The 27020-nt window shown below is 44.4% G+C and overlaps 1 protein-coding gene across 1 annotated transcript in view; it reads left to right on the top strand.

Annotated features, from left to right (window-relative positions):
* Positions 1-24806, top strand: part of LOC144696152 (tumor necrosis factor alpha-induced protein 3-like) — a 58151-nt gene extending 33345 nt beyond the window's left edge. Inside the window, exons 6-8 of the mRNA XM_078567501.1 lie at positions 8243-9159; positions 13743-13981; positions 19943-24806. Coding sequence (XP_078423627.1) covers positions 8243-9159; positions 13743-13981; positions 19943-20227 — 1441 coding nt within the window. The 3' untranslated portion in view covers positions 20228-24806. The remainder of the gene's footprint in view (positions 1-8242; positions 9160-13742; positions 13982-19942) is intronic.
* The last annotated feature ends 2214 nt before the right edge of the window (positions 24807-27020 follow it).

The following is a 27020-nucleotide window of genomic DNA, read 5'->3' on the forward strand; positions in this document are numbered from 1 at the left end:
TAACTCCATCTTGAAAACATACAATGTTTTGGTCTCAACTACTCTCGGTGGTAACGAATTCCACAGGCTCACCACTCTCTGGGTGAAGAAATTTCTCCTCATCTCAGTCCTAAATGGTCTACCCCATATCCTCAGACTGTGACCCCTGGTTCTGGACTCACCCACCATCGGGAACATCCTTCCTGCATCTGCCTTCTTTACCGCCTGCTGCACCTGCATGCTTACCTTCAGCGACTGGTATACAAGGACACCCAGGTCTCGTTGCACATTCCCCTCTCTCAATTTATAGCCATTCAGATAGTAATCTGCCTTCCTGTTTTTGCTACCAAAATGGATAACCTCACATTTACCCACATTATACTGCATCTGCCATGCATTTGCCCACTCACTCAGCTTGTCCAAATCACACTGAAGTATCTCTGCATCCTCCTCACAGCTCACCCTCCCACCCAGCTTTGTGTCATCTGCAAATTTGGAGATATTACATTTAGTTCTCTCATCTAAATCATTAATATATATTGTGAATAACTGGGGTCCCAGCACCGATCCCTGCAGTACCCCACTAGTCACTGCCTGCCATTCGGAAAAAGACCCGTTTATTCCTACTCTTTGTTTCCTGTCTGCCAACCAGTTTTCTATACACCTCAATACTCTACACCCAATCCCATGAACTTTAATTTTACACGCCATCTCTTATGTGGGACTTTGTCGAAAGCCTTCTGAAAGTCCAAATAAACCACATCCACTGGCTCCCCCTCATCAACTCTACTAGTTACAGCCTCGAAAAATTCCAGGAGATTTGTCAAGCATGATTTCCCTTTCATAAATCCATGCTGATTCTGTCCGATTCTGTCACTGTTTTCCATGTGCTCAGCTATTCAATCTATTAAATTAAATATTAAATGGACTCTAGAATTTTCCCCACTACCGACGTCAGGCTGACTGGTCTATAATTCCCTGTTTTCTCTCTGCCTCCCTTTTTAAATAGTGGGGTTACATTAGCTACCCTCCAATCTGTAGGAACTGTTCCAGAGTCTATAGAATCTCAGAAGATGAGCACCAATGCATCCACTATTTCTAGGGCCACTTCCTTAAGTACTCTGGGATGTAGATTATCAGGCCCTGGGGATTTATCGGCCTTCAATCCCATCAATTTCCCCAACACCATTTCCCCACTAATACTGGTTTCTTTCAGTTCCTCCCTCTCACTAAACCCTGTGTTCCCCAACATTTCTGGTATGTTATTGATGTCCTCCTTTGTGAAGACAGAACCAAAGTATGTATTTAGTTGGTCAGCCATTTCTTTGTTCCCCATTACAAATTCCCCTGTTTCAGACTGCAAGGGACCTACATTTGTCTTCACCAATTTTTTTCTCTTCACATATCTATAGAAACTTTTACAGTCAGTTTTTATGTTCCCTGCAAGCTTACTCTCATACTCTATTTTCCTCTTCTTAATCAATCCCTTGATCCTCCTTTGCTGAATTCTAAACTGCTCCCAATCAACAGGTCTGTTTTTTCTGACCAATTTGTATGCCTCTTCCTTGGATCTAATACTGTCTCTAATTTCCCTTGTAAGCCATGGTTTGGCCACCTTTCCTATTTTACTTTTGCGCCAGACAGGAATAAACAATTGTTGCAGTTCACCCATTTGCTCTTTGAATGTTTGCCATTGCCTATCCACCGTCATCCCTTTAAGTAACATTTCCCAATCCATCATAGCCAACTCGCGTCTCATACCATCATAGTTTTCTTTATTAAGATTCAGGACCCTAGTCTCAGAATCAACTACATCACTCTCCATCTTGATCACAGAATCACAGTGCAGAAGAGGCCCTTCGGCCCATCAAGTCTGCACTGACACGTGAGAAACACCTGACCTACCTACCTAATCCCATTTACCAGCACTTGGCCCATAGCCTTGAATGTTATGACGTGCCAAGTGCTCATCCAGGTACTTTTTAAAGGATGTGAGGCAACCGACCTCCACCACCCTCCCAGGCAGCACATTCCAGACCGTCACCACCCTCTGGGTAAAAAGGTTTGTCCTCACATCCCCCAAACCTCCTGCCCCTCACCTTGAACTTATGCCCCCTTGTTACTGACCCTTCAACTAAGGGGAACAGCTGCTCCCTATCCACTCTGTCCATGCCCCTCATAATCTTGTACACCTCGATCAGGTCGCCCCTCAGTCTTCTCTGCTCCAATGAAAACAACCCAAGTCTATCCAACCTCTCTTCATAACTTAAATGTTTCATCTCAGGCAACATCCTGGTGAATCTCCTCTGCATCCCCTCCAGTGCAATCACATCCTTCCTATAATGTGACAACCAGAACTGCACACACTACTCCAGCTGTGGCCTCACCAAGGTTCTATACAACTCCAACATGACCTCCCTTCTTTTGTAATCTATGCCTCGATTGATAAAGGCAAGTTCCCCATATGCCTTTTTCACCACCCCACTAACATGTCCCTCCGCCTTCAGAGATCTATGGACACACACGCCAAGGTCCCTTTGTTCCTCAGGACTTCCTAGTGCCATGCCATTCATTGAATACTTCCTTGTCAAATTACTCCTTCCAAAGTGTATCACCTCACACTTTTCAGGGTTAAATTCCATCTGCCACTTATCTGCCCATTTGACCATCCCGTCTATATCTTCCTGTAGCCCAAGACACTCAACCTCACTGTTAACCACCCGGCCAATCTTTGTGTCATCTGCAAACTTACTAATCCCACCCCCCACAGAGTCATCTATGTAGTTTATATAAATGACAAATAATAGGGGACCCAGCACAGATCCCTGTGGCACGCCACTGGACACTGGCTTCCAGTCACTAAAGCAACCTTCTGTCATCACCCTCTGCCTCCTACAACTAAGCCAATTTTGAAACCACCTTATCAAATTACCCTGTATCCCATGTGCATTTGCCTTCTTTATAAGTCTCCCATGTGGGACCTTGTCAAAGGCTTTGCTGAAATCCATATAAACTACATCAACTGCACTACCCTCATTTACACACCTGGTGACCTCAGAAAATTCAATCAAATTTGTTAGGCATGACTTCCCTCTGACAAAGCCATGCTGACTATCCCTGATCAAACCTTGCCTTTCCAAGTGGAGATAGATACTTGATGAAGAATTCTATCATATTATGGTCGTTCATCCCGAAGGGGCCTCGAACAGCTAGATTGCCAATTATTCCTTTCTCATTACACAATACCCAGTCAAGGATGGCCTGTTCTTTAATTGGTTCCTCAATGTATTGGTCCAGAAAACCATCCCATATACACTCCAGGAATTCCTCCTCTACGGTATTGTTACTAATTTGATTTGCCCAATCTATATGCAGATTAAAGTCACCCATAATTACAGATGTTCCTTTATTGCATGCGTCTCTAATTTCCTGTTTAATGCCATTCCTAACATCACCACTAGAGTCTGGGGGTCTATATACAACCCCCACTAACATTTTTGCCCCTTAGTGTTTCTCAGCTCTACCCATACAGATTCCACATCGTCGGAGCTAATATCTTTACTCACTATTGCGTTAATTCCCTCTTTAACCAGCAATGCAACTCCAACGCCTTTTCCTTTTTGTCTGTCCTCCCTGAATACTGAATACCCCTGGATGTTCAGTTCCCATCCCTGGCCACCCTGCAGCCATATCTCTGTAATCCCAACTATATCATACCTGTTTACATCTATTTGCGTGGTTAATTCGTCCACTTTATTGCGAATGCTCCTCGTGTTAAGGCACAAAGCCTTAAGGCTTGTCTTTTTAACATTACTTGTCCTGTTCCCATTATGTTTCACTGAGGCCCCGTTTGATTCTTGCCCTTGATTTCTCCGCCTATCACTTTTCTTATTCCCCTTTCTGTCCTTGATTCCTCCTCCTCTGACTCCTTGAATAGGTTCCCATCCCCCTGCCATTTTAGTTTAAACCCTCCCCAACCACTCGAGCAAATATTCCCCCAAGGACATCAGTCCCGGTTCTGCCCAGGTGTAACCCGTTCAGCTTGTACTGGTCCCACCTCCCTCAGAATTGGTCCCAATGTCCCAGGAAACTGAAACCCTCCCCCTCACACCATCGCTTCAGCCACGTATTCATCCGATATATCCTGCTATTTCTACTCTGACTAGCACGTGGCACTGGTAGTAATCCTGAGAACACAACCTTTGAGGTCCTACTTTTCAACTTATTTCCTAACTCCCTATATTCTGCTTTTAGTACCTCATCCTCTTCGGCTCCCGACTCCTCTCGCGCTCCTCTTCGGCTCCCGACTCCTCTCGCGCTCCTCTTCAACTCCCGGCTCCTCTCGCGCTCCTCTTCGGCTCCCGACTCCTCTCGCGCTCCTCTTCGGCTTCCGACTCCCCTCGCGCTCCTCTTCAACTCCCAACTCCTCTCGCGCTCCTCTTCAACTCCCGACTCCTCTCGCGCTCTTCTTCAACTCCCGGCTCCTCTCACGCTCCTCTTCAACTCCTGACTCTTCTCGCGCTCCTCTTCAACCCCCGACTCTTCTCGCGCTCCTCCTCAACTCCCCATGCCTCTAGGTGCTGCTGACTGCCCGTCCAGGGTCCTCCTCTCGCACTATCCTCTAGGGGGAGGGGTGTGAGACACACAATGGGGGAAAGGGGGAGGGGTGTGAGACACACAGTGGGGGAAAGGGGGAGGGGTGTGAGACACACAGTGGGGGAAAGGGGGAGGGGTGTGAGACACACAGTGGGGAAAGGGGGAGGGGTGTGAGCCACACAGTGGGGAAAGGGGGAGGGGTGTGAGACACACAGTGGGGAAAGGGGGAGGGGTGTGAGACACACGGTGGGGGAAAGGGGGAGGGGTGTGAGACACACAGTGGGGAAAGGGAGAGGGGTGTGAGACACACAGTGGGGAAAGGGGGAGGGGTGTGATTCACACAGTGGGGAAAGGGGGAGGGGTGTGAGACACACAGTGGGGGAAAGGGGGAGGGGTGTGAGACACACAGTGGGGGAAAGGGGGAGGGGTGTGAGACACACAGTGGGGAAAGGGAGAGGGGTGTGAGACACACAGTGGGGAAAGGGAGAGGGGTGTGAGACACACAGTGGGGAAAGGGAGAGGGGTGTGAGACACACAGTGGGGAAAGGGGGAGGGGTGTGATTCACACAGTGGGGAAAGGGGGAGGGGTGTGAGACACACAGTGGGGAAAGGGGGAGGGGTGTGAGACACACAGTGGGGGAAAGGGGGAGGGGTGTGAGACACACGGTGGGGGAAAGGGGGAGGGGTGTGAGACACACAGTGGGAAAAGGGAGAGGGGTGTGAGACACACAGTGGGGAAAGGGAGAGGGGTGTGAGACACACAGTGGGGAAAGGGGGAGGGGTGTGATTCACACAGTGGGGAAAGGGGGAGGGGTGTGAGTCACACAGTGGGGAAAGGGGGAGGGGTGTGAGACACACAGTGGGGAAAGGGGGAGGGGTGTGAGTCACACAATGGGGAAAGGGGGAGGGGTGTGATTCACACAGTGGGGAAAGGAGGAGGGGTGTGAGACACACAGTGGGGAAAGGGGGAGGGGTGTGATTCACACAGTGGGGAAAGGAGGAGGGGTGTGAGACACACAGTGGGGAAAGGGGGAGGGGTGTGATTCACACAGTGGGGAAAGGGTGAGGGGTGTGAGTCACACAGTGGGTAACGGGGAGGGGTGTGAGTCACACAGTGGGGAAATGGGGAGGGGTGTGAGTCACACAATGGGGAAATGGGGAGGGGTGTGAGTCACACAATGGGGAAAGGGGGAGGGGTGTGAGTCACACAATGGGGAAATGGGGAGGGGTGTGAGTCACACATACCGGAAACACTAACTCAGCCGGGCCATTTGAGCTCGGTGCTGAGTTGCGACACATACTCCATTTTGGCTGTTTGAAGGGCACTAACCCAGTGTGGGAATCACAAATTGATGGAGTAAACGTAAATGCTCCTGAAGGTTGGTAAGTCCTGTATAACTGTCATGATCTGAAGTTTTTAAATCTCCTGTTCTTCAAGCTTTAAATCAATACAGGCTGCAGCTGTCACTGTGAGTTTTAAAGAAACATTTTGCTGGACTGCTTTGATTGACAGGAGTAGGTTTAAAAATAACATAACATCTGGTTGTGAAATTTCAATAGAGCTCTTTGTTAACATTTCCAAGGGCTATCATTGTGTCATTGTAAATGTTTGGCTGATTTTAAAAGCTACAATTATCTCAGCAGGGGTTCTGAGTTCACAGTTTTATTGGCAGCTTAAAGGGTCTATTAAAGGATTAGTTGTATTTGGTGTGGGGTCTGAATAGAAGTTGGTTTGTTTTTATAAGAGATTAACTGCTTGTGGAGATTTAAAAGCTCTGAATGGACTCTATGAAAGGGAGTTTTCTCTCACTGTTAAATGTGTCAGAGTGAGAGCTGGCATACATTGTTAGAAGTTTACTTTTTTCATTGCCAAATGGCTCCTGAGATCTGCCCAGGGTGAAAACTGGGTAAGTGGCCATGGAAATAACATGGAGGTTATGGGGGGTCATGATGCGTAGTGATGGTTGGGGGGGGATGGTGTTAAGCGGATGTGAGGGCTAAAGGATGTAACTTCTAAAACAACTGGTATAAAGCCCCAACAAACCAAGGCAGCTCTTTTAGCCACCCTGCTTCGGCACTCAGCTGCCTACACAATGCTTCCGAGGTCGGCAGACCCTACTGTATTCCGCACCTGCTCACCGCCCCAGACTGAAAATTATGCCTTCGGGGTACTTTTTACAATACAGGTCTGACAATTCAGGAAATTTTCCAACTCAAACTACCCGCCTCAATAGCCAAAACCTGGCCTGAGAAACGACTGGGCGTCAGCGGCATACCCGAGATACAATAGAGTAACTATCGTTGAGGAACTGCTTTCTCCCACAATGCCCTTGCCCTGTATTGCCAGGGTTGGGCTCATTAATATATTAGAGTAAGGCACCCAATGCTTGTGACAATATAACATGGGCCACCACCCAACAGAAGGAAGCAGCACAGTCTGGTGCTTCAAACCAGGCAAGCAATTTGCATTTATATAGCACCTTTAATATGGTAAAACGTTGCAAGCTGCTTCACAGCTATTCACCAACAAAGGCTTTAAGAAGTTGTCTTGTATCACCAAGTCCAGACCCACTGAGAGCAGAATTCAAGTTGTAATAAAAGATACAAATATGCAAATTTCCTTAGTTCAATCAAGGAAGTCGAAGGGAAGTAAAGGATTGTGGGTGATGCGGAGGCTAATTGATTCCATAGCCAATATCAACTCAACTACCTCCTTTCTGGAGACCGAGAAGTAACGTATTGAGAAAAATTGGAAGTCTAGGACCGGTGATTAGCAGTGAACTTTGAGAATAAAAGATCTAATCACTCTTTGTATTAGTATCAGAGCCTCGAAACAAAGGTTCCAAGTTAATGCATTTGCTTAGTGAACAATGACATTTTGTAGATTTTATAGGATCACTGCGAAGATTTAACCCAGATTGAGGGAGATAGTGTAGTGGTAATGTCACTGGACTAGTGATCTAGCAGCCCAGGCTAATGTCCTGGGGACATGGGTTCAAGTCCCACCATGGTAACTGGTGGAATTTAAATTCAATTAGTAATCTGGAATATAAAACTAGTCTCAGTAATGGTGACTGTGAAGTTATCATTATTGTTATTAAAAACCCATCTGGTTCACTAATGTCCTTTAGGGAAGGAAATCTGCCGTCCTTACCTGGTCTGGCCTACATGTGACTCCAGATCCACAGCAATGTGGTTGACTCTTAACTGCCCTCTAGAGTGGCCCAGCAGCCACTCAGTTCAAGGGCAATTAGGGATGGGCAACAAATGCTGACCTTGCCAGTGATGCCCACGTCCTATGAAATAATTTTTTTAAAATTGCATAATGCTGTGTCTATAATTTTTAGATTGAAGGCAAATTGAGTACCAATTTGTTAATGATATTTTTTCAGTCCTCAACCCTGGACACATCTCCAAATCTCTCACTTTGAGGGACTAGTGCAGCTGATACAATTTGTTTTGAAATCCCTCAGGTGATTAAATAGTTTGGGGCAGAGACTATCACCTGCGTAAGTCAACTAGAACCGAGTGGCTTTTTCATTTCCGAATCTTTGTTCCTATGAAGTAACTGAAAAGTCTTATAACTGAAGATGATTTCATGGAAGCTAAATCCTTCAAAGGAGAAAAATAAGATTATAAATAAGTGCAGTTTTGTTTCTTTTTGCAGGTTGTTTATAAATCCTTTGCCTGATGATCTTAACTTGGTTGAAGATTATTTCCAGCTGGTTAATCATCAGTATAAATTCTGGCAGGAAAACATCGACAAGGAACAAAGTGTTGGGAATGAGGAGGAGCTCACTTTTCTCTCAAATCTATCTATTGTGGGAGACAAATGTTTGACTCACGGTTGCACATACTTTTGTTCAAAATTTACAAAACCATTTTGCCACATGTGTCACGATGCTTTCCAAAAGAAAGAAATGTCTACAGGGACCAACAACTGGAAGCAAAGTAGTAACCAAGGACCTAATGAAGATTTGAAGGAGTTACAGTCAGAAAGAACAATGATCTTTGGACTGCAAGACATCGGGAATACTCAGTCAACTCCTCCAGCATCACCATCACACATCCCTTTCTTCAGTGAGACCAATGCCCTGAAGTGCAAAACATCTCACTGTCCATTCACTGGAACTGTGGCACAGAACGGGCTTTGTCCAAGTTGCTTCCACAGAAATGATCACCTGGAATACTCTCCGGAGGGAGACAGTAACTCTGAACCGTGCTTTCCAAAGTTGGTGGGTGAATTAGTGGACGAAAGGATGGATTTGTGGGGAGAAAGGTGCAGCAGTTGTAAGCAAGAAATAAGAAAGTTCAATGGTTTGTGTTTCTCTTGCTTAAAAACAATGGATTCTCTTGCAAAGTCCCATGCCAGAACAGAGCACATTCCTTCAGATGCACTGCAAGTTGCATTGGCCTACAGTGGCACTCGAGGAGGTACTCCTGAGCCTCACCAGGATCAAAGGCAGAAGTTCAGTCAGACCAGTGAATCTGGAAAATGCAGAAATCCAAACTGTCAGTACTTTGGGACTGAAGAACAGAATGGATTTTGTACTACATGTTTCTTTAAATATGTGGAAGAGATTGGTAAGTCGTTTGTATTTTGTAAAACATGCTTTCAGAAATCATTAACACCCTGGCCTAAATTTTTCAACTGTGTGCCCATGAAAAGAAACCTGGTCCATTGGTACTGCCCCTCAGACAGTCACATTCCAGGCATCTACGAAATGCACTCACAGTAACTGAGGCTCCTCCTCAGTCACCTATCGGTATTTGTGAAATCATCAGCCTGAAATCTGCTTAAATTTCGTCTCATCATCTGACTCTGCCATTCCCTCAACTCATCAGCTGCTGAAACCCTTCTCAATGTCTGTGTTACCCTTTCGACTTGAATATTCCAGCACTGTCCTGGTCAGCCTCCCATTTTCCACCCACTATAAGCTAGACCTCATCCAGAACTCTGCTGGCTGCGTCCTAACTCCCACCAAATCCTCATCATCTATCATCCCCATGCTCGCTGACCTACATTGGCTCCTGGTCTGGCAACACTTCAACTTTAAAATCATCATTCTGGTTTTCAAATCACCCCAGGGCCTCTGCCCCTCCTGTATTCACTAACCCACAACCCTCTGAGATCTTTGATTCAATTCCAGCACCTTAACCATCCCTGTCCCTCTGGTGGCCATTCCTTCAGCTCCTTCAGCTCCTAAATTCTGGAATTCCCTCCCTAATTCTCTCCACCTCTTTTTTCTCCTTTGAGATGTTTCTTAAAACTTATTTCTTTGACCAGCATTTGGTAACTTGTCCTAATATCTCCTTATGTGGCTCAGTCACATTTTGTTCAATTATGCTCCTGAGAAGCACTTTGGAACCTTTTAGGTTTCAAATAACGTCCCATTTTTCGTAATACAATGGGCCCAATATTTTCTGGGTGGGGAGGTGCATGCCCGAAATGCACCTCCTCGGGCACGAATGCCACACTTAGGGGAGAATTTTCCCCCATCGGGGGTTGTGCAGGGGCGGCCGGGCGCGGACCCGATTGCCATTTTACGTGGGCGGGCCAATTAAGACCCACCCAGCGTGACGCGCACCCGGGAGCACTGAGCGCTCCCTGTGAGGGTCGGCGGGGGGTGGGGGTTCCCTGAGTTGGGACCTGCGCTCTTTCACACATGCACGCCAAAGAGCACAGAAATCTCCCTGAGGCACAGAGCTGCCTCAGGGAGATTAGCTTGTGTTTTAAACATTTAAATAAAGAAAAGAAGAATTGTTAAGACAAGTCCCCTCATGTGACAGTGCCACATGAGCTGAGACATGCCAATGAACATGAATGAAAAAGTTTATTTAATTTATAAACCCTTCACGTAACCTCATCCCGCCCGTGGATGAGGTTCCATGAAAATTGCGAAGGCCGCCTGGGCCGAGTCGGCTGCGCGCCTGCCGAACTGAAAATCTAAATGACGCCCGCCTGATGCCAGGACGCCCGCCTGATGTCACCGTGCGTCGTGTTACACCTCAGCAAGCAGGCCCCACACCCGTTTGCCAAGCCGAACATTCTGGCCTTAATTTTTTTGGAGGAAATCTGGTTTTCCTCCGCATTCCTTTGGCCTTTTTGTGAGTCGGGAATGCCTAGTATGTGAAAAGGACACTCATCCCCCCCCCTCACTGAGGTATAAATGGGGGTAAAATTCTGAGTTCCTCCCACACACCATTTTCATCTTGTGGAGTGGGCTTTGGAAACCCATTAAAGAACGTCAGGTTTGAGAGTTTGTAAAGAAAATGCAAAGCCTGCTGAGGAGTCTGGAACATTCTGAAAGGTAAGTATAAAATGTTTTCGCACCTTCAAATGTCACTATTAGGTGCTGCGTTGTAATGGAGATGTGTTTTTAATGCAGTGACTCGTGTAGGGATCTGTCTTTCAAAGGTAAGTTGATTCTTGCATTGACCAGCTTTGTGTATTTATCCAAATGCATTACAGTACTTTCCAAATGGAAAAAGCATCATAATGCAGTAAAAAAAAATGGAAAAAAGATGGCCTATGCTGTCATATTTTTGTGCCCTGATTTGATTGGACTACCAGATTTGGCTATTTTAAAAAATTCCTGCTTCTGAAGGTAGAAAAAATGGTCTCCCCCCCCCCCCCCCCCCCCCCCCACCTCCATTCATAGACAGGCACTCTGCTTTGAAATTCAAATGGATTTCTGTTCTGTCAGTGAGCTGGAAGCTTTTGCTATGACAGCAGCTCAATTATGAATGCTTGCCTGGATTTCAAAAGCTTCAGCTCAGCAGGTGGTTTTCGAACCATTGAAACTTTTACAAACCTATAATAACAGAATGTGTCGTTGTGGTTTCTTGTTTGTTTACAAATCTAATAGACACTTGAAAGATTACAAGTTTCTTCCCTTGGGTTTTTTCCATGATAGTGGCCCGAATCTCCCAAGCAGCGGCAATGATGAGTGGGTTGCCCCTGCGCTCGGCAATTTCTCCTGACTCAACACTGCTGTGCTCTTCTTCAAGGATCTTCTGATCCTGCCTGTCACAGAAATGCACAGCACAGCACCCCTCGGGGAACTCTGTCAGAGTGGAGTAGAGCTGGGAAAGACAGGACATGCCCCCTTTTTACAGCACCAGGGAGTAAGATCTCACAGTGTCAGGGTTGACCATAGCCAGCTGGACTGGCTCAACTCAGGATCTGACCAACTTGCTTCAACCAGAAGCCAGGATGAAGAGGAGCTGGCTTAGTTCAAGATATACCTCACAACAAAAGGGAAGGTTGTGCTCCCTCTCCTGCATCCTTTGTGCACTTCAGTATCCAACTCAATTGGATGGACTTCATCCTAGGATCTTAAAAGAAGTGACTGTAGAGAAAATAGATGCATTGGTTGTAATTTTCCAAAATTCCCATGAATGTGACTCCTCTATTCAAGAAAGGAGGGAGACAAAAGCAGGAAACTACAGGCCAGTTAGTTTAACATCGGCCATAGGGAAATTGCTGGAATCTGTTATTAAGGCAGTTATAACGGGGCACTTAGAAAATCTCAATACAATCAGGCAGAGTCAACACAGTTTTGTGAAATGGAAATCATGTTTGACTAATTTATTTCAGTTCCTAGAGCAAATAATAAGCAAAATGGATAAAGGGGAACCTGTAGATGTGGTGTACTTGGATTTCCAAAAGGCGTTTGATAAGGGGCCGCATCAAAGGTTACTGCATAAAATAAGAGCTCATTGTGTAGGGGGTAACATATTAACATGGATAGAGGATGAGTTAGCTAACAGGAAACAGAGTTGGGATAAATGGCTCATTTTCATGTTGGCATGATGTAACTAGTGGAGTGTCACAGGCAATCTATATCAATGACTTGGGTGAAGGTACCAAATAGTTGCTAAATTTGCTGATGATTCAAAGATAGGTAGGAGAGTAAGTTGTGAGGAGGACATAAGGAGTCTGCAAAGGAACATTGGTTAAGTGAGTGGGTAAAAATTTGGGAGGTGGAGTACAATGTGGGAAAATGTGAACTCGTCCACTTTGACAGGGAGTATAGAAAAGCAGCAAATTACTTAAATGGAGAAAGATTACAGAACTCTGGGGTACAGAGGGATCTGGGTGCCCTGGTACATGAATCAGAAAGAGTTAGTTTGCAGGTACAGCAAGTGATCAGGAAGGCAAATGAAATGTTGATGTTTATTGCAAAGGGAATGGAATATAAAAATAGGGATAAAAACAGAAAATGCTGGAAAGGCTCAGCAGGTCTGACAGCATCTGTGGAGAGAGAAATAGAGTTAATGTTTCAAGTCTGTATGATCCTTCTTCAGAGCGGTCATACAGACTGGAAACATTAACTCTTTCTCTCTCCACAGATGCTGTCAGACCTGCTGAGCTTTTCCAGCATTTTCTGTTGTTATTTCAGCATCTGCAGTATTTTGCTTTTATAAAAAGTAGGGATGTTTTGCTACTGTTGTACAGGGTGTTGGTGAGATGACATTTGGAGTACTATGCATAGTTTTGGTCTCTTTATTTAAGAAACGATATAAATGCATCAGAAGCAGTTCAGAGAAGGTCCATTTGACTGATTCTTGGGATGGGGGTGGGGGAGTTACCTTATGAGGAAAGGTTGGACAGGCTGGGTCTGTCTCGATTAGAGTTTAGAAGATTGAGAGGTGATCTTATTGAAATAAATAAGATCCTGAGGGGACTTGACAGGGTGGATGCTGAGAGGATGTTTTCCCTTGTGGGAGAGACTAGAACTAGGGGGGCACAGTTCAAAAATAGAGTGTCTTCCATTTAAGACGGAGATTAGGAGAATTCTTTTCTCTCAGAGGGTCATGAGCCTGTGGAGCTCCCTTCCCCAGAGAGGAGAGGAGGCAGGATCACTGAATATTTTTTTAAGACTGAGTTAGATAGATTCTTGTCTGACAAGGGAGTCAAAGGGTATAGGGTGTAGACAGGAAAGTAGAGGCCACAATCAGATCAGCCATGATCTTATTGAATGGCAGAGCAGGTTCAAGGGGCTGAATGGCCTACATATGTAGTTACATTTTGCACAGGAACACTGATTTGATAAAATACATGAGTTATGTTTTATTTGTGAGAGTTTCTGTGACCTTGCTGAACTATTTGGTGGGGTTAGCATGGCTGATGGTGAGACTCATTATAATGTTCTTCTTCCTAGGAGCATCCGGTGAGCTAGATCCATTCAGACAGCAGAGTAATCCCCCTCCACCTCATGGGCACCTTGCTCAGATTTCATCCCAGCTTAAAAACATGTCTGTTTGTTGCAAACCTGACTGTAGCATGCTCGCCAATCCAGTGTACCGTGGATATTGTGAAAAATGCTATGTTAATACACAGAATAACCACTTAAAAAGACTTGAGACCAGCAGCGACATTCCTACAGATCAGCATGCTTGGGTGAGTTAAGTTTCTTTTAATAGAAGAAAGCTGTGGGGGAAGATGGCACTATATGATTTAAAGAATATCTAGAACTCATAACACACGCCACATGTTGATGAATCAGGCGGTTTTGTAATATTTTCAGTTAATTAGCACTTGCAATTATGCATCAGCTACCCGACCAGGAATTTTGGCAGACGGATTGGTAAAATTGTGTACATCTGTGAAATTCAGAAGTCACTGAAATAATTTAGTTTCTAATTTTCTATTTGTCCTTTTCTGATGGATTGCAGTATTGAGGTTTGGTAATCATATCCCTTCATCACCTTAAAAGAAACACAATACAGATATAGAACAGAGTGCACAAATTGACCAGTTATTTCAACACTTGCCCACCCCACTTCATGGGCAGTGATGTCACGAACATTGGGTAACCATTAATTTGAACTGAGACATCAGACAAACACCAGACACATTGCAAAAGCAAAATCCTGCAGGTGCTGGAAATCTGCAATAAAAACAGAAAATGCTGGAGATACTCAGCAGGTCTGGCAGTACCTGTGGAGAGAGAAACAGGGTTAACATTTCAGGTCAATGACTGACGAAAGGTTAACTCTGTTTCTCTCAGCACAGATGTTGCCTGGACACAATGATTCTTCTGATCAGAAATAGCAATTTGTTCTTACAACTTGCAAATATATTTAGAAAATTACATTAGTGTCGAAACCAGATCAAATAATCATTCTCGTTTGCTACAATAGGATTATAATGTAGTGTATAATTGATTCATTTTGGGAGGTTGTATGAGGAGAAGCATTATAAAATAAAGGGTACAATTCTAAAGAGGGTGCAGGAGCAGAGGGACCTGGGTGCGTGTGTGCATAAGTCACTGAAGGTGGCGGGACAGTATCCTGGACTTTATAAACAGAGGCATAGAGTACAAGAGAGTAAGAAGGTTATGATAAACCTGAATAAAACACTGGTTCAGCACCAACTGGAGGATTACATCCAGTTCTGGGCACCACACTTTAGGAAAGATGTGAAGCCATTAGAGAGGATGCAGCAAAGATTCATGAGAATGGTTCCAGGAGAGGAACTTAGTGACATGGATAGATTGGAGAAGCTGGGACTGTTCTCCTTGGAGAAGAGAAGATTAAGAGGAGATTTGATCAAGGTATTCAAATCATGAGGGGTCTGGAGAGGGTAGCTAGGGAGAAACTGTCCCTGTTGGCAGAAGGATCCAGAACCCAATGCCAACAATTTAAAGTTATTGGCAAAGGAAACAGTGTTGACAGGGAAAACCTTTTTCACACAACAAATGGTTAGGATCTGGAACACGCTGCCTGAGACTGTGGTGGAGGCAGGTTCAATCGTGGCTTTTGAAAGGGAATTAGATCATTATCTGAAGAGGAAAGGCTCTGCCTTGCTGCTTATGCTGTTTGGAATGCAAGTAGTCCTGTGTTATAGCTTCACCAGGTTGACACCTCATTTTTAGGTATGCCTGGTGCTGCTCCTGGCATGCCCTCCTGCACTCTCCATTGAACCAGGGTTGATCCCCTGGCTTGATGGTAATGGTAGAGTGGGGGATATGCCGGGCCATGAGGTTACAGATTGTGTTCGAGTACAATTCTACTGCTGCTGATGGCCCACAGCACCTCATGGATGCCCAGTCGTGAGTTGTTAGATCTGTTTCGAAATCTACCCCATTTAGCCCGGTGGTAGTGCCACACAACACGATGGAGGGTATCCTCAATGTGAAGGCGGGACTTTGTCTCCACAAGGACTGCGCAGTGGTCACTCCTACCGATACTGTCAGGATGAGGTCAAGTATGATTTTCCCTCAACACCTATCGCAGACCCAGTCTAGCAGTTATGTCCTTTAGGGCTTGGCCAGCTCAGTCAGTAGTTGTGCTACTGAGCCACTCTTGGTGATGGACATTGAAGTCTGCACCCTTTCCACCCTCAGTGCTCCCTCCAAGTGGTGTTCAACATGGAGGAGCACTGATTCATCAGCTGTGGGAGGGTGGTACGCAGTAACCAGCAGGAGGTTTCCTTGCCCATGTTTGACCTGATGCCATGAGACATGATGAGGTCCAGAGACGATGTTGAGGACTCCCAGGGCAACCCCCTCCTGACTGTATGCCACTGTGCCACCACCTCTGCTGGGTCTGTCCTGCCAGTGGGACAGGACATACCCAGGTATGATGATGGTGGTGTCTGCGACATTATCACTAAAGTATGATTCCGTGAGGATGACTATGTCAGGCTGTTGCTTGACTAGTCTGTGAGACAGCTCTCCCAATTTTGGCACTAGCCCCCAGGTGTTAGTAGGGAGGACTTTGCAGGGTCACCAGGGCTGAGTTTGCTGCTGTTGTTTCTAGTGCCTAGGTCGATGCCGGGTGGTCCGTCCGGTTTCATTCCTTTTTTGTGACTTTGTAGCGGTTTGTTACAACCGAGTAGTTTGCTAGGCCATTTCAGAGGGTATGTAAGATTCAACCACATTGCTGTGGGTGTGCAGTCACATGTAGGCCAGACCAGGTAAGGTCGGCAGATTTCCTTCCCTAAAGGGCATTAGTGAACCAGATGGGTTTTTACAACAATCAACCATGGTTTCATGGTCATCATCAGACTTTTAATTCCAGATTTTTTAGTGAATTCAAATTCCACCATCTTCTCTGGTGGGATTTGAACCTGGATCCCCAAAACATTACACTGGATCTCTTGATTATTAACCCAACGACAATATCACGACACCATCTCCCCCCGGTTTACAGAGGGAGCTTTTACTGAAGACATTTTCTGGGGAAAGCTTTTCAGAAAATGGAAAAAAAGGGAATAGTTCACATACTTTTCCAGCAAAAAATATTAATACAAAAATGTGGCATTTAAGTTTCTTTCCCTGTCTATTTTACTTAATAAAGACTAAATTTCAGATATACAGAGACAAAGTGATAAGGTTGTATAAAGTTCTTTCTGCAGCTCTCCAACATTCTCCCAGTAAAAGCTCAAATACATGATTATAACCACAATGCAATCCCTCTATCTGGAGTTTGTAGGTTTCTCATTGTACTTTTCCACTCTGGAACAAGGAGCAGCTTTGGCTATTAGAGCAACATGTTAATTCTCATTGAGCTTTTCCTTTGTGAATCAATGTGGATCAGTGGGAGTGGGTGCTGCAGCAGGGTGGGTGTGGGGGATGGCTGGGAGTGGGTGCTGTACCTGGATGGGAGTGCGAGGGACTGGGTGCTGCAGCAGGGTGGGTGTGGGAGATGGCTGGGAGCGGGTGCTATACCTGGGTGGGAGTGCAAGGGACTGGGTGGGGGTGGGTGCTGCAGCAGGGTAGGTGTGGGGGATGGCTGGGAGTGGGTGCTATACCTGGGTGGGACTGGGTGGGAGTGCGAGGGACTGGGTGGGGGTGGGTGCTGCAGCAGGGTAGGTGTGGGGGATGGCTGGGAGCGGGTGCTATACCTGGGTGGGACTGGGTGGGGGTGGGTGCTGCAGCAGGGTGGGTGTGGGTGGGGGCCTTGTTGTTAAATGACAAATCTGTTGCTGGAAGTACAACTGGGGACAATGGAGAAGAGATGATCAGAATCACAGATGGTCAAATAGCCCAGGCGGTCCTCACTATCTAGATTTGCATGATGTGACCAGTTGTGTGAGGTGCTAGAGAGCTGCTATCTGTAGCCCAGTAGGAGTCAGGACCCTCAGAAGAGGAGAGATGTTTATTCATTCTTGGGATGTGGGTGACAGGGGCTCATCTGTCTTTTATTACATCAGGCAGCTTCAGACTCAACCAGTTTGTGTGTGAGACGGGAATTATGTAGACCAGGCCACTTTAGGATGGCAGCTTTCCCTCCCTAAAGGATGTTAATGGACCAGTTGTTATTTTTAAGCCAATCTAACAACCCCTTTGTCGCTTTTCTTTTGATAGCAGATCTCAGTCTTCAGACTGTTTTGAACTAAATGGTGGGATTTGAACTCCCACTTATTGAAATATTGGACAGCTCTCTAGATTCTTAGCCCAGAAACAGAACTGCAGCTGTACCCAGTATAAGGGAAGAGAATTGGTGATACAACAATGAACAAGAATATAAGAACATAACTAGGAGCAGGAGTAGGCAATTCAGCCCCTCGAGCCTGCCCCGCCATTCATTACGATCATGGCTGATTTCATTTCGGCCTCAACTCCAATTTCCCGCCCTCTCTCCATAACCTTTCAACCCATTGCTATATAAAAATCTGTCTACCTCCTCCTTAAATTTATTCGGTGTCCCGGTATCCATTGCACTCTGAGGTAGTGAATTCCACAGATTCACGACCCTTTGAGAAAAGTAATTCCTCCTCATCTCTGATTTAAATCTACCACCCCTTAGCCTAAAACTATGGCCTCTCGTTCTAGAATGCCCCTGAAGGGGAAACATCCGCTCCACGTCTACTTTGTCTATCCCCTTTAGCATCTTATATACCTCAATTAGATCTCCTCTCATCCTTCTAAACTCAAGCGAGTATAGGCCTAAACTGCTCAATCGCTCCTCATAAGACAAGCCCTGCACCTCTGGAATCAATCTAGTAAACCTCCTCTGAATAGCCTCCAATGTAACTATACCCTTCCTCAAGTAAGGGGACCAAAACTGTGCACAGTACTCCAGGTGCGGTCTCACCAATGCCTTGTGCAGTTGCAACAACACTTCCCTATTTTTATACTCTATTCCTTTAGCAATAAATGTCAAAATTCCATTTGCCTTCTTTATTACCTGCTGTACCTGCATGCTAGCTTTCAGCGATTCATGCACGAGGACACCCAGATCCCTCTGCACTGAAGCATTCTGAAGTTTCTCTCCACTTAAATAAAAGTCGCTTTTTCATTCTTCCGACCAAAATAGATAACCTCACACTTACCACGTTAAACTCCATCTGCCACATTTTGGCCCATTCACCTAACCTGTCCGTATCCATTTGTAAATTTCTTATTTCTTCATTGCAACTTACTTTCCCACCTATTTTGCATCTGCAAATTTAGCTATAGTACCTTCTATCCCTGAATCCAAGTCATTAATATAGATTGTAAATAGTTGGGGCCCAAGGACCAAACCCTGTGGCACCCCACTAGTTACAGCTTGCCATCCAGAAAAAGACCCATTTATCCCAACTCTCTGCTTTCTGTTGGTTAACCAATCCTCTATTCAAGCTAATATATTACCCCTAACTCTGTGTGATCTTATCTTGTGTATTAATCTTTTGTGCGGCACCTTATCCTTTAAAGACCTTCTGGAAGTCCAGATATACTACATCTACAGGATCCCCATTATCCACTTTGCTTGTCACATCTTCAAAGAATTCTAGCAAATTAGTCAAACACGATTTACTCTTCATAAAACCATGCTGACTCTGATGGATTGCAGTTTGACTTTCCAAATGCCCCATTACTGCTTCCTTAATAATGGATTCCAACAATTTCCCAATGACAGACGTTAAACTAACTGGTCTATAGTTACCTACTTTCTGCCTCCCCACCCTTTTTGAATAAGGGCATTATATTAGCATTTTTCCAATCCACTGGAACCTTTCCAGAATCCAGGGAATTTTGGAATATTATAGTCAATGCATCCACTATCTCCACTGCCACTTCCTTTAAGACCCTGAAACTTTATTTTGACAGAATGAGAAGGTTATACTCAAAATATCGCCACCTCCTTTGTTACATGTCACAGGAGGACAAATAAAAGGAACAAAATAAGACAGTTTGCAAGAGACATTGAAAGAATTTAGGCTAGTGCAACAAAACCCTGTTGTGACTGAAACAAGAATGGATCTGAAATTTCTATCAAACCAGCAAAAAGAAAATCTTATTAACTAAAATGTAATGCCATACCTTACGCTGGATTACAACCTGTGAAAACAAGGGAGTTAACCACTAGATTGCAAAACTGTCAATTGATCTTTAAATGAAGTTGGCTGAATAAAATGTTGTCATTTCAGAGTCCAGTGGTGCAGAGATGTCACAATTATAACCCATCAAACAATCAGAGGTTACCTGAAAGAACCACGAATGAACATTTTGGGTTGGAGTTAGTGAGAAGCAGAACCAACATCAGCGGGCATTTGCAGTCTTCACAGATTTGCACTTTATCATCATCAGATCAACAAAATCCAGAACCAAAGAGAAATCTTTGCAGAACTCACAACTGTCAGCACTTTGGAAATGCAAAATGTGATGGATTCTGTAATGCTTGTTCCACCACTTCACAGATGCTCGGGAAGTAGATATTTTTCGGCTACACTAGCCGATATCTCCCTCTCCCATTTTTTAGTTATTTGCTACTAATTTTGTCCTATTGCAATCCAATTCTACCATTGTCAATCATCATTAGCAAAAAACCAACTCCTTACAGCAAAACATGAACAGAAAAAGGAATTTATAGCTTACTCATATTCTCAAGGTTAGGTGAATGATGAATTACTATCTTCAGAGCTCTGAAGAAGAGTCATACGGACTTGAAACGTTAACTCTGTTTCTTTCTCCACACATGCTGTCAGACCTGCTGAGTTTTTCCAGCATTTTCTGCTTTTACTTCAGATTTCCAGCAAAGCAGAGGGTTATGTGATTCTGTGTTAACACAGTAAAGCATAACGTTAATGCAGTGCATTTCTTCCCCCTGTGAAAGTGGTTACTAGGTGTGCACAATAACACAAGAGGAGAGCTCACCCTCTGGTTTTTGCTGTCTCTCTCTCTCCCTGTGAGAAATCATCTCACCTCAGGCACTCGTTTCCTGGCAACATAACATCAACAATGATCTCATGGCATGGTGGCTCATTGACATGAACCTGTCTCTGACCAACACCAGGAAACACTCACCACCACAATTCCATATATCTTTGTGTTGTGGTGAATTAACAATAAGGATGTGATGCTTCCTCCATCTAAAAAGAAGAAAATTGTTTGTAAACATACGAATTATTGGCACAAAATTCTAATAGAATAATAGAAACAGAGAATCATTCTTTGTAAATTGTAAAGTGCCTCAATTCAGGTTGTAAATTTTTCAGAAATTATAACCATGCTGTCTAAAACGGGAATTAAGTTGAAAACTTAAGTTGAAATTTGGCGGGTGGAGACAGCAGTGCTGTTCTCCCTCTCAGGTGAAGAGTACAACATGAGGTTGATCCACAAATGCTGGTTCTCCACCTGTGCTCAAAGTAAAAATTACCCACTGCACCTATGTGCATTCTCCAGTTTCCCTCATAATCCATTTGTACAACCTCAGAAATGGGGCCTCAGCTATTTCCCACCGATATTAATGATTTGAAAGGACTGACTGCCTTGTCACCAAATTTGCTGATGATACAAAGATAGAAGAGCAAGTTGTGGAAAGGACAAAAAGAGTCTGCAAGGGATAAAGACAGGTTAAGTGATTGGGTGAAAATTTGTCAGGTGGAGTATAATGTGGGAAAATATGATATTGTTCACTTTAGCAGGAAGAACAGAGAAACACATTATTATTGAAATGGAGGAAGTTGGCAGAACTCTGCAGTGCAGAGGGATCTGAGTGTCCTTGTACATGAATCACAGAAAAATAACATGCAGGTACAGCAAGTGGTTAGGAAGGCAAATGGAATGCTGGCCTTTATTTCAAGGATGATCGAGTATAAAAATAGGGAAGTCTTGTTACATCTGGACAGGGCATTGGTCAGACTACACCTAGAGTACTGTATATAGTTTTGGTCTCCTTACTTAAGGAGGGATAAACTTGCACTGGAAGCCGTTCAGTGAAGGTTCACTTGACCCATTCCTGGGATGAAGGGTTTGTCTAATGAGGAAAGGTTGAGCAGGATGGGTCTATGCTCACTGAAGTTTAGAAGAATGAGAGGTGATCTTATTGAAACAGATTCTGAGGGGGCTCGACAGGGCTGGTGCTGGGTGGATGTTACCCCTTGTGGGGAACATAGAACCCAGGGGCACAGTTTCAAAATGAGTGCTCTCCCATTTAAGAGGGAGATGAGGAGAAATTTCTTCTCTCAGAGGGTCATTAATCTTTGGAATTCACTACCCCTGCAAGCAGTGGTGTTTGATCAGTGAATACGTTCAAGAGTGAATTAGACAGAATTTTTATCTACAAATGAGTCAAAGATTATTGGAGGAGGCAGGAAACCACAATCAGATCAGCCACGACCTGTTCAAATGGCAAAGTAGGTTTGAGAGACCGAATGGTCCATTGCTGCTCCTATTTCCTAATTTCTTATGAGATTGCCAATTTGTCCTGAATTGATGAACAGTTTTGAGCTATAGACCTGTATCTATGAAAAATTGAGTTGGAGTTAGAAAAACCCCATTTTACACAAAAACTGTTGAGCAATCAGAGTGACAACCCTTTGTCCAATCAGTATATGGATTAGATTTAAACCCAGGTTCCCATGGGAAGTTCACCAAGACCTAGTTATCACTTTATAGGGGACTGTGGGAAAGTGTTTTGTTGAACCAAAGTAATCCAGAAGGTGTGTAGCTCTATTATGTATAGATTATATTATGTATAAATTGTTTGATTAGTTCTTCATATTCTTTCTTAGATTTTTATAGATACTCGAGCAGGGTTAATTTACAACCCTTCAACCTTTCACGCATTTCCGTAAAACATTGGTTCAGTGAAAGAACCCTATTTCTTTTGAAAAGGTTATACAGAAAATCCTTTCAATATTTGATAATCTGCAGGTCAGGAGCTGAATAATGACCATTATCTGCTTGTCCTTTCATTGCTAACACTAACTTGTTATTTAAGGTCCATTGACCTTCGCAGTGAATGTCTTTATACCTCATAGAAATATCTCCCTTTCATTATCAAGTTCATATTTTTAAAAAAGGGACAAGAAAAAACAAATGTATCTATTTGATGATTTCCAAGACATAAGCTTCTACAAATCAGACAGTCTTCAAACTGGATTGGTTCTATCTTCAAGCCTTTATGCAAGATATTTATTTGCTTCTTGGTTGACTGGGCTGCAGTCGAATCATTTCCTTTCCCTTCTACATGGTAACAAGCAGGAAAAGAAAGACTAGCAATGGGAGCACATCCTCCATCCTTAGTCATTAACATCTTCACCATTCAATAAAGGACAAGGAGACACTTTAACTCATCCCTGCCAGTTAGTGAGATTCCTGGAAATGGATCCAAAGTTTGAATACAGTGGGAGGAAAATGTGTACATGACACCATTCTTGAAAAGACAAAAAATTAAATTATGATATGTAACAGTGCATCTTTTACTGTTTGAATAATTAAAACCATGTTCAAACAGGTGACAACACCAATATCAATAAGGAGCCAAAAGGAAATAGATTTTCTTCCAACAGAGGGTTATTGTGATCTATGATAACTCCAGGGTTTAGCTATATATTCTGTAAAAAGTTTCTGAGATACTGATTTTTAATATTTTCATCAAATATGTTTGCTTAATAAAGTTAAATTGTGATATGATTGTTTTCTGCGTAATGTAACCCGGCTATAATGATTACTGCAGTGGATCTGGGTTTTCATCTGTGGAACCGCTCAGCTTTTTAGTGTCATGTACAAACACTCAGCAGTCAAAAAAGAAATCTCTCAAAGCACAACCACATCCTACGTTATTATAGTCCACAAATAAACTTCATTCATTGCTTTCAGTTCCCCTAATGACTCAGTTAGTAAAGGGACTGCCCGATGTGCAATTTGACCCATCCACAGCAAGAGGTGCAAAATCCCAAACTCAATATTGACTTCGTTAATCTCAGCCATGGTTAACACAAATGGACCTCAGAGCTTTTTAGCTGAGAGGGGATGGAAAAAAGAATGATGATTGCTACTGACTGTTCAGTGGCTGATCATGGGAGTCAGCTGTAATACCTCAATCAAGTAATCTGTTTGTGATCCCTTGAGGAATGGTAACTTTGGCAAAACAACCAAGGGCAGGTGGTATCCTTGGATATCACAGTTAACTTATAAAAAATCCCAAAGCACTCCACAGGAGCATTTCAAAACATTTGACACCAAGCCATATAAGGAGATATTAGGGCTGATGGCCAAAACCTTTATCAAAGAGGTAGGTTTGAAGGAGCCTTTTAAAGGTGGAAAGTGAGGTGGCGAGGTTTGTAGAGGGAATTTCAAAGTATAGGGCCCAGGCAGCTGAAGGCACAGCCTCCGATAGTGGAGCAATTAAAATCAGGGATGCTGAAGAAGCCAGAATTTGAGATATCGTAGAGGGTTGTGAGGTTGAGGAGATTAAAGAGATGGAGGGAGTGAGGCATGGAGGGATTTGAATCTAAGAATGAGAATTTTAAAATCAAGGTATTGTTTAGCTGGGAGGCGATGGGGGTCAGTGAGCATTGGGGTGATGTGTAAACGGGACATGGTGAGAATTTGGACACAAGCTGCAGAGTAAACTTGGGAGAGTGACCAGGAGAACATTAAAATTGTCAAGCGTAGAGCTAACAAAGGGATGTACAAGGATTTCTGCAGAACATAGCTTGAGGCAGGGGAAGAGTCAACTGATGTTACAGAGTTGGAAACAGGCTGTCTTAGTGACATGTGGTCATGAGAAGTTAGCCTCCTCTGGGGATGTGAGAAGAAAATTGAAGAGGTGGAGTGAGGGTCACATTCTTGTAGACGGTCCTAAAATAAATGCGTTTAACCTGGTTTCTAGCAGAGGAAAATGATTCACTATTTCTGGCTAGAACAATTGTTAATTTTATGACTGAGATTCAGACAGAGATGGGTCTGGAGTTAGAGCACAGACCAGTCATGATCACATTAAATATTGGAACAGGGTTAAGGGATTGAATGACTTTACTCCTGGTTTAGACCCCCTATGCTGACTCAAATATTTTGGTTGTTTTTTTGGTTGCAAAGGGGTATGAGAATTTCCGTCCATTTTCTATCATTGTCTGAGCCCAGAGAAGTTGATAATATATTAAGAAACTTTCCACAAACTGGTGAGATCAGTGTGTTTGCCTTGGTAACAGAAACATAACCACAATTGGCTTTTTCCTATCCATTGAAAGCTTCAGGTCAATTGTACACCCAAACCAAATGATTATCTTTTGTAAAATCTTCATGTACTCTTGTATTATTAATATTTTTATTTTAAATGTATAGTTCTTTTCATGGATATCAGTTGTTCAAAAATTCTGTTGAAATAATACAAAATAAAACACATTGTTTAGTGGATGTAATATTTATTTTGTGCTGAAGATATTTTTATCTAGAGCTTTAACTACGAACAAGCATGTGACCCGGGATCCTGAAACTCTCATTTCCAGAAAGTACCTTCGGGTGTGAATGGTGAATACACAATGGGACATCCTCCTATAGCAGCTCAATTGAAGGATATACAGGCTGGAATTTTACAGGGCCTGAAGGATCAGGATGTGAGGCAGACAGGAGCTGAAAAATCAGGAAGGAAGGTGGTTGGGGGGGGTGGGGGGTGGGGGGGGGATCTTGATGCACTTTTCCAGCAGAGGAGGTGGACGATAGCCCTCCACCCAAAGGCAGATTGTGCCACTTCATGACCAATTCAGGCTCCCTTCCCGCTGCTGGCAGCATTTTACCAGCAGTGGCCGTGGGGGTGGGGGTGGCCGTGGGGGTGGGGGTGGGGGGCTGGTGGTCCCGTTGCCATACAGGGAAACAATCTATTGAATCCTGGTTGCCTTCCTACATCTCAGGGCAGGAGCCCAGTTAATTGGGCACTCAATGGCCCACGAGGAGCCCCCTGTTGGCAACCACCCGCTCCTGCCCCACTGTCATCAACCTTGCTTGACTGGCACCGGCAACTCCTGACCCCACTTACCTTGTTCGAGCAGAGCACCCAGCACGGCTTCTCTTGGCTGGGTGCAGTCCCAGCAGTGGCCACCACTCCCGGTGGAGCTGCTGAGACTGAAGAATTGCCAGCTTTCTGATTGGCTGGCAGTTCCTGGAGGCAGGTCTCATCCCTACAACAGCTCATTGGCTGCCTGATGGACATAAAGTCTGGTTGGCCTCCCCGAAACACCATAGTGGAGTGGCTGCCGGCTTTCTGGCCTAGTGATGAGGCCATCACCACCAGAACAAAATTGCAGCCAAGGTTATTAGGAGAGATTTGAAATCCTTGTCAATTGGCAGCCTTGTTCTTCACTGTTTTAGTTTTGGCACCAATACTCAAATTCTCAGTTGCAGCACAGGTACATGTAGGTACACAGGTGCATGGGGGTACATAAAGGTACATGTAGGTACACAGGTGCATGGGGGTACATAAAGGTACATGTAGGTACACAGGTGCATGGGGGTACATATAGGTACATGTAGGTACACAGGTGCATGGGGGTACATATAGGTACATGTAGGTACACAGGTGCATGGGGGTACATAAAGGTACATGTAGGTACACAGGTGCATGGGGGTACATAAAGGTACATGTAGGTACACAGGTGCATGGGGGTACATAAAGGTACATGTAGGTACACAGGTGCATGGGGGTACATAAAGGTACATGTAGGTACACAGGTGCATGGGGGTACATAAAGGTACATGTAGGTACACAGGTGCATGGGGGTACATATAGGTACATGTAGGTACACAGGTGCATGGGGGTACATAAAGGTACATGGAGGTACACAGGTGCATGGGGGTACATAAAGGTACATGTAGGTACACAGGTGCATGGGGGTACATATAGGTACATGTAGGTACACAGGTGCATGGGGGTACATAAAGGTACATGGAGGTACACAGGTGCATGGGGGTACATAAAGGTACATGGAGGTACACAAGTACATGTAGGTATAGGTACAGAAAGGGCTGGCGGGATGAGGTTTCATGTAGGGTTTTAAAAATTTTAATAAAGTTTTTTTGGAAATTATGAACATGTCCCAACTCATGTGACAGTGTCACGTGAGGGGGCGTGTTAGGGAAATTTTACTTTTCTATTTTTAGGTTTTGTACATTTTGAGCCAATCTCCGAGGCTGCACTTATCCTCAGGGAGATGAGTGCGCTCCTTCCTGCGCATGTGCGAAAAAGCACAGTCTCGATTTTGGGATTCCCCCCACCCGCACAGG

The sequence above is a fragment of the Cetorhinus maximus genome, chromosome 21 (assembly GCF_964194155.1).
Source record: "Cetorhinus maximus chromosome 21, sCetMax3.hap1.1, whole genome shotgun sequence".
In the NCBI taxonomy this organism is placed as follows: Eukaryota; Metazoa; Chordata; class Chondrichthyes; order Lamniformes; family Cetorhinidae; genus Cetorhinus; species Cetorhinus maximus.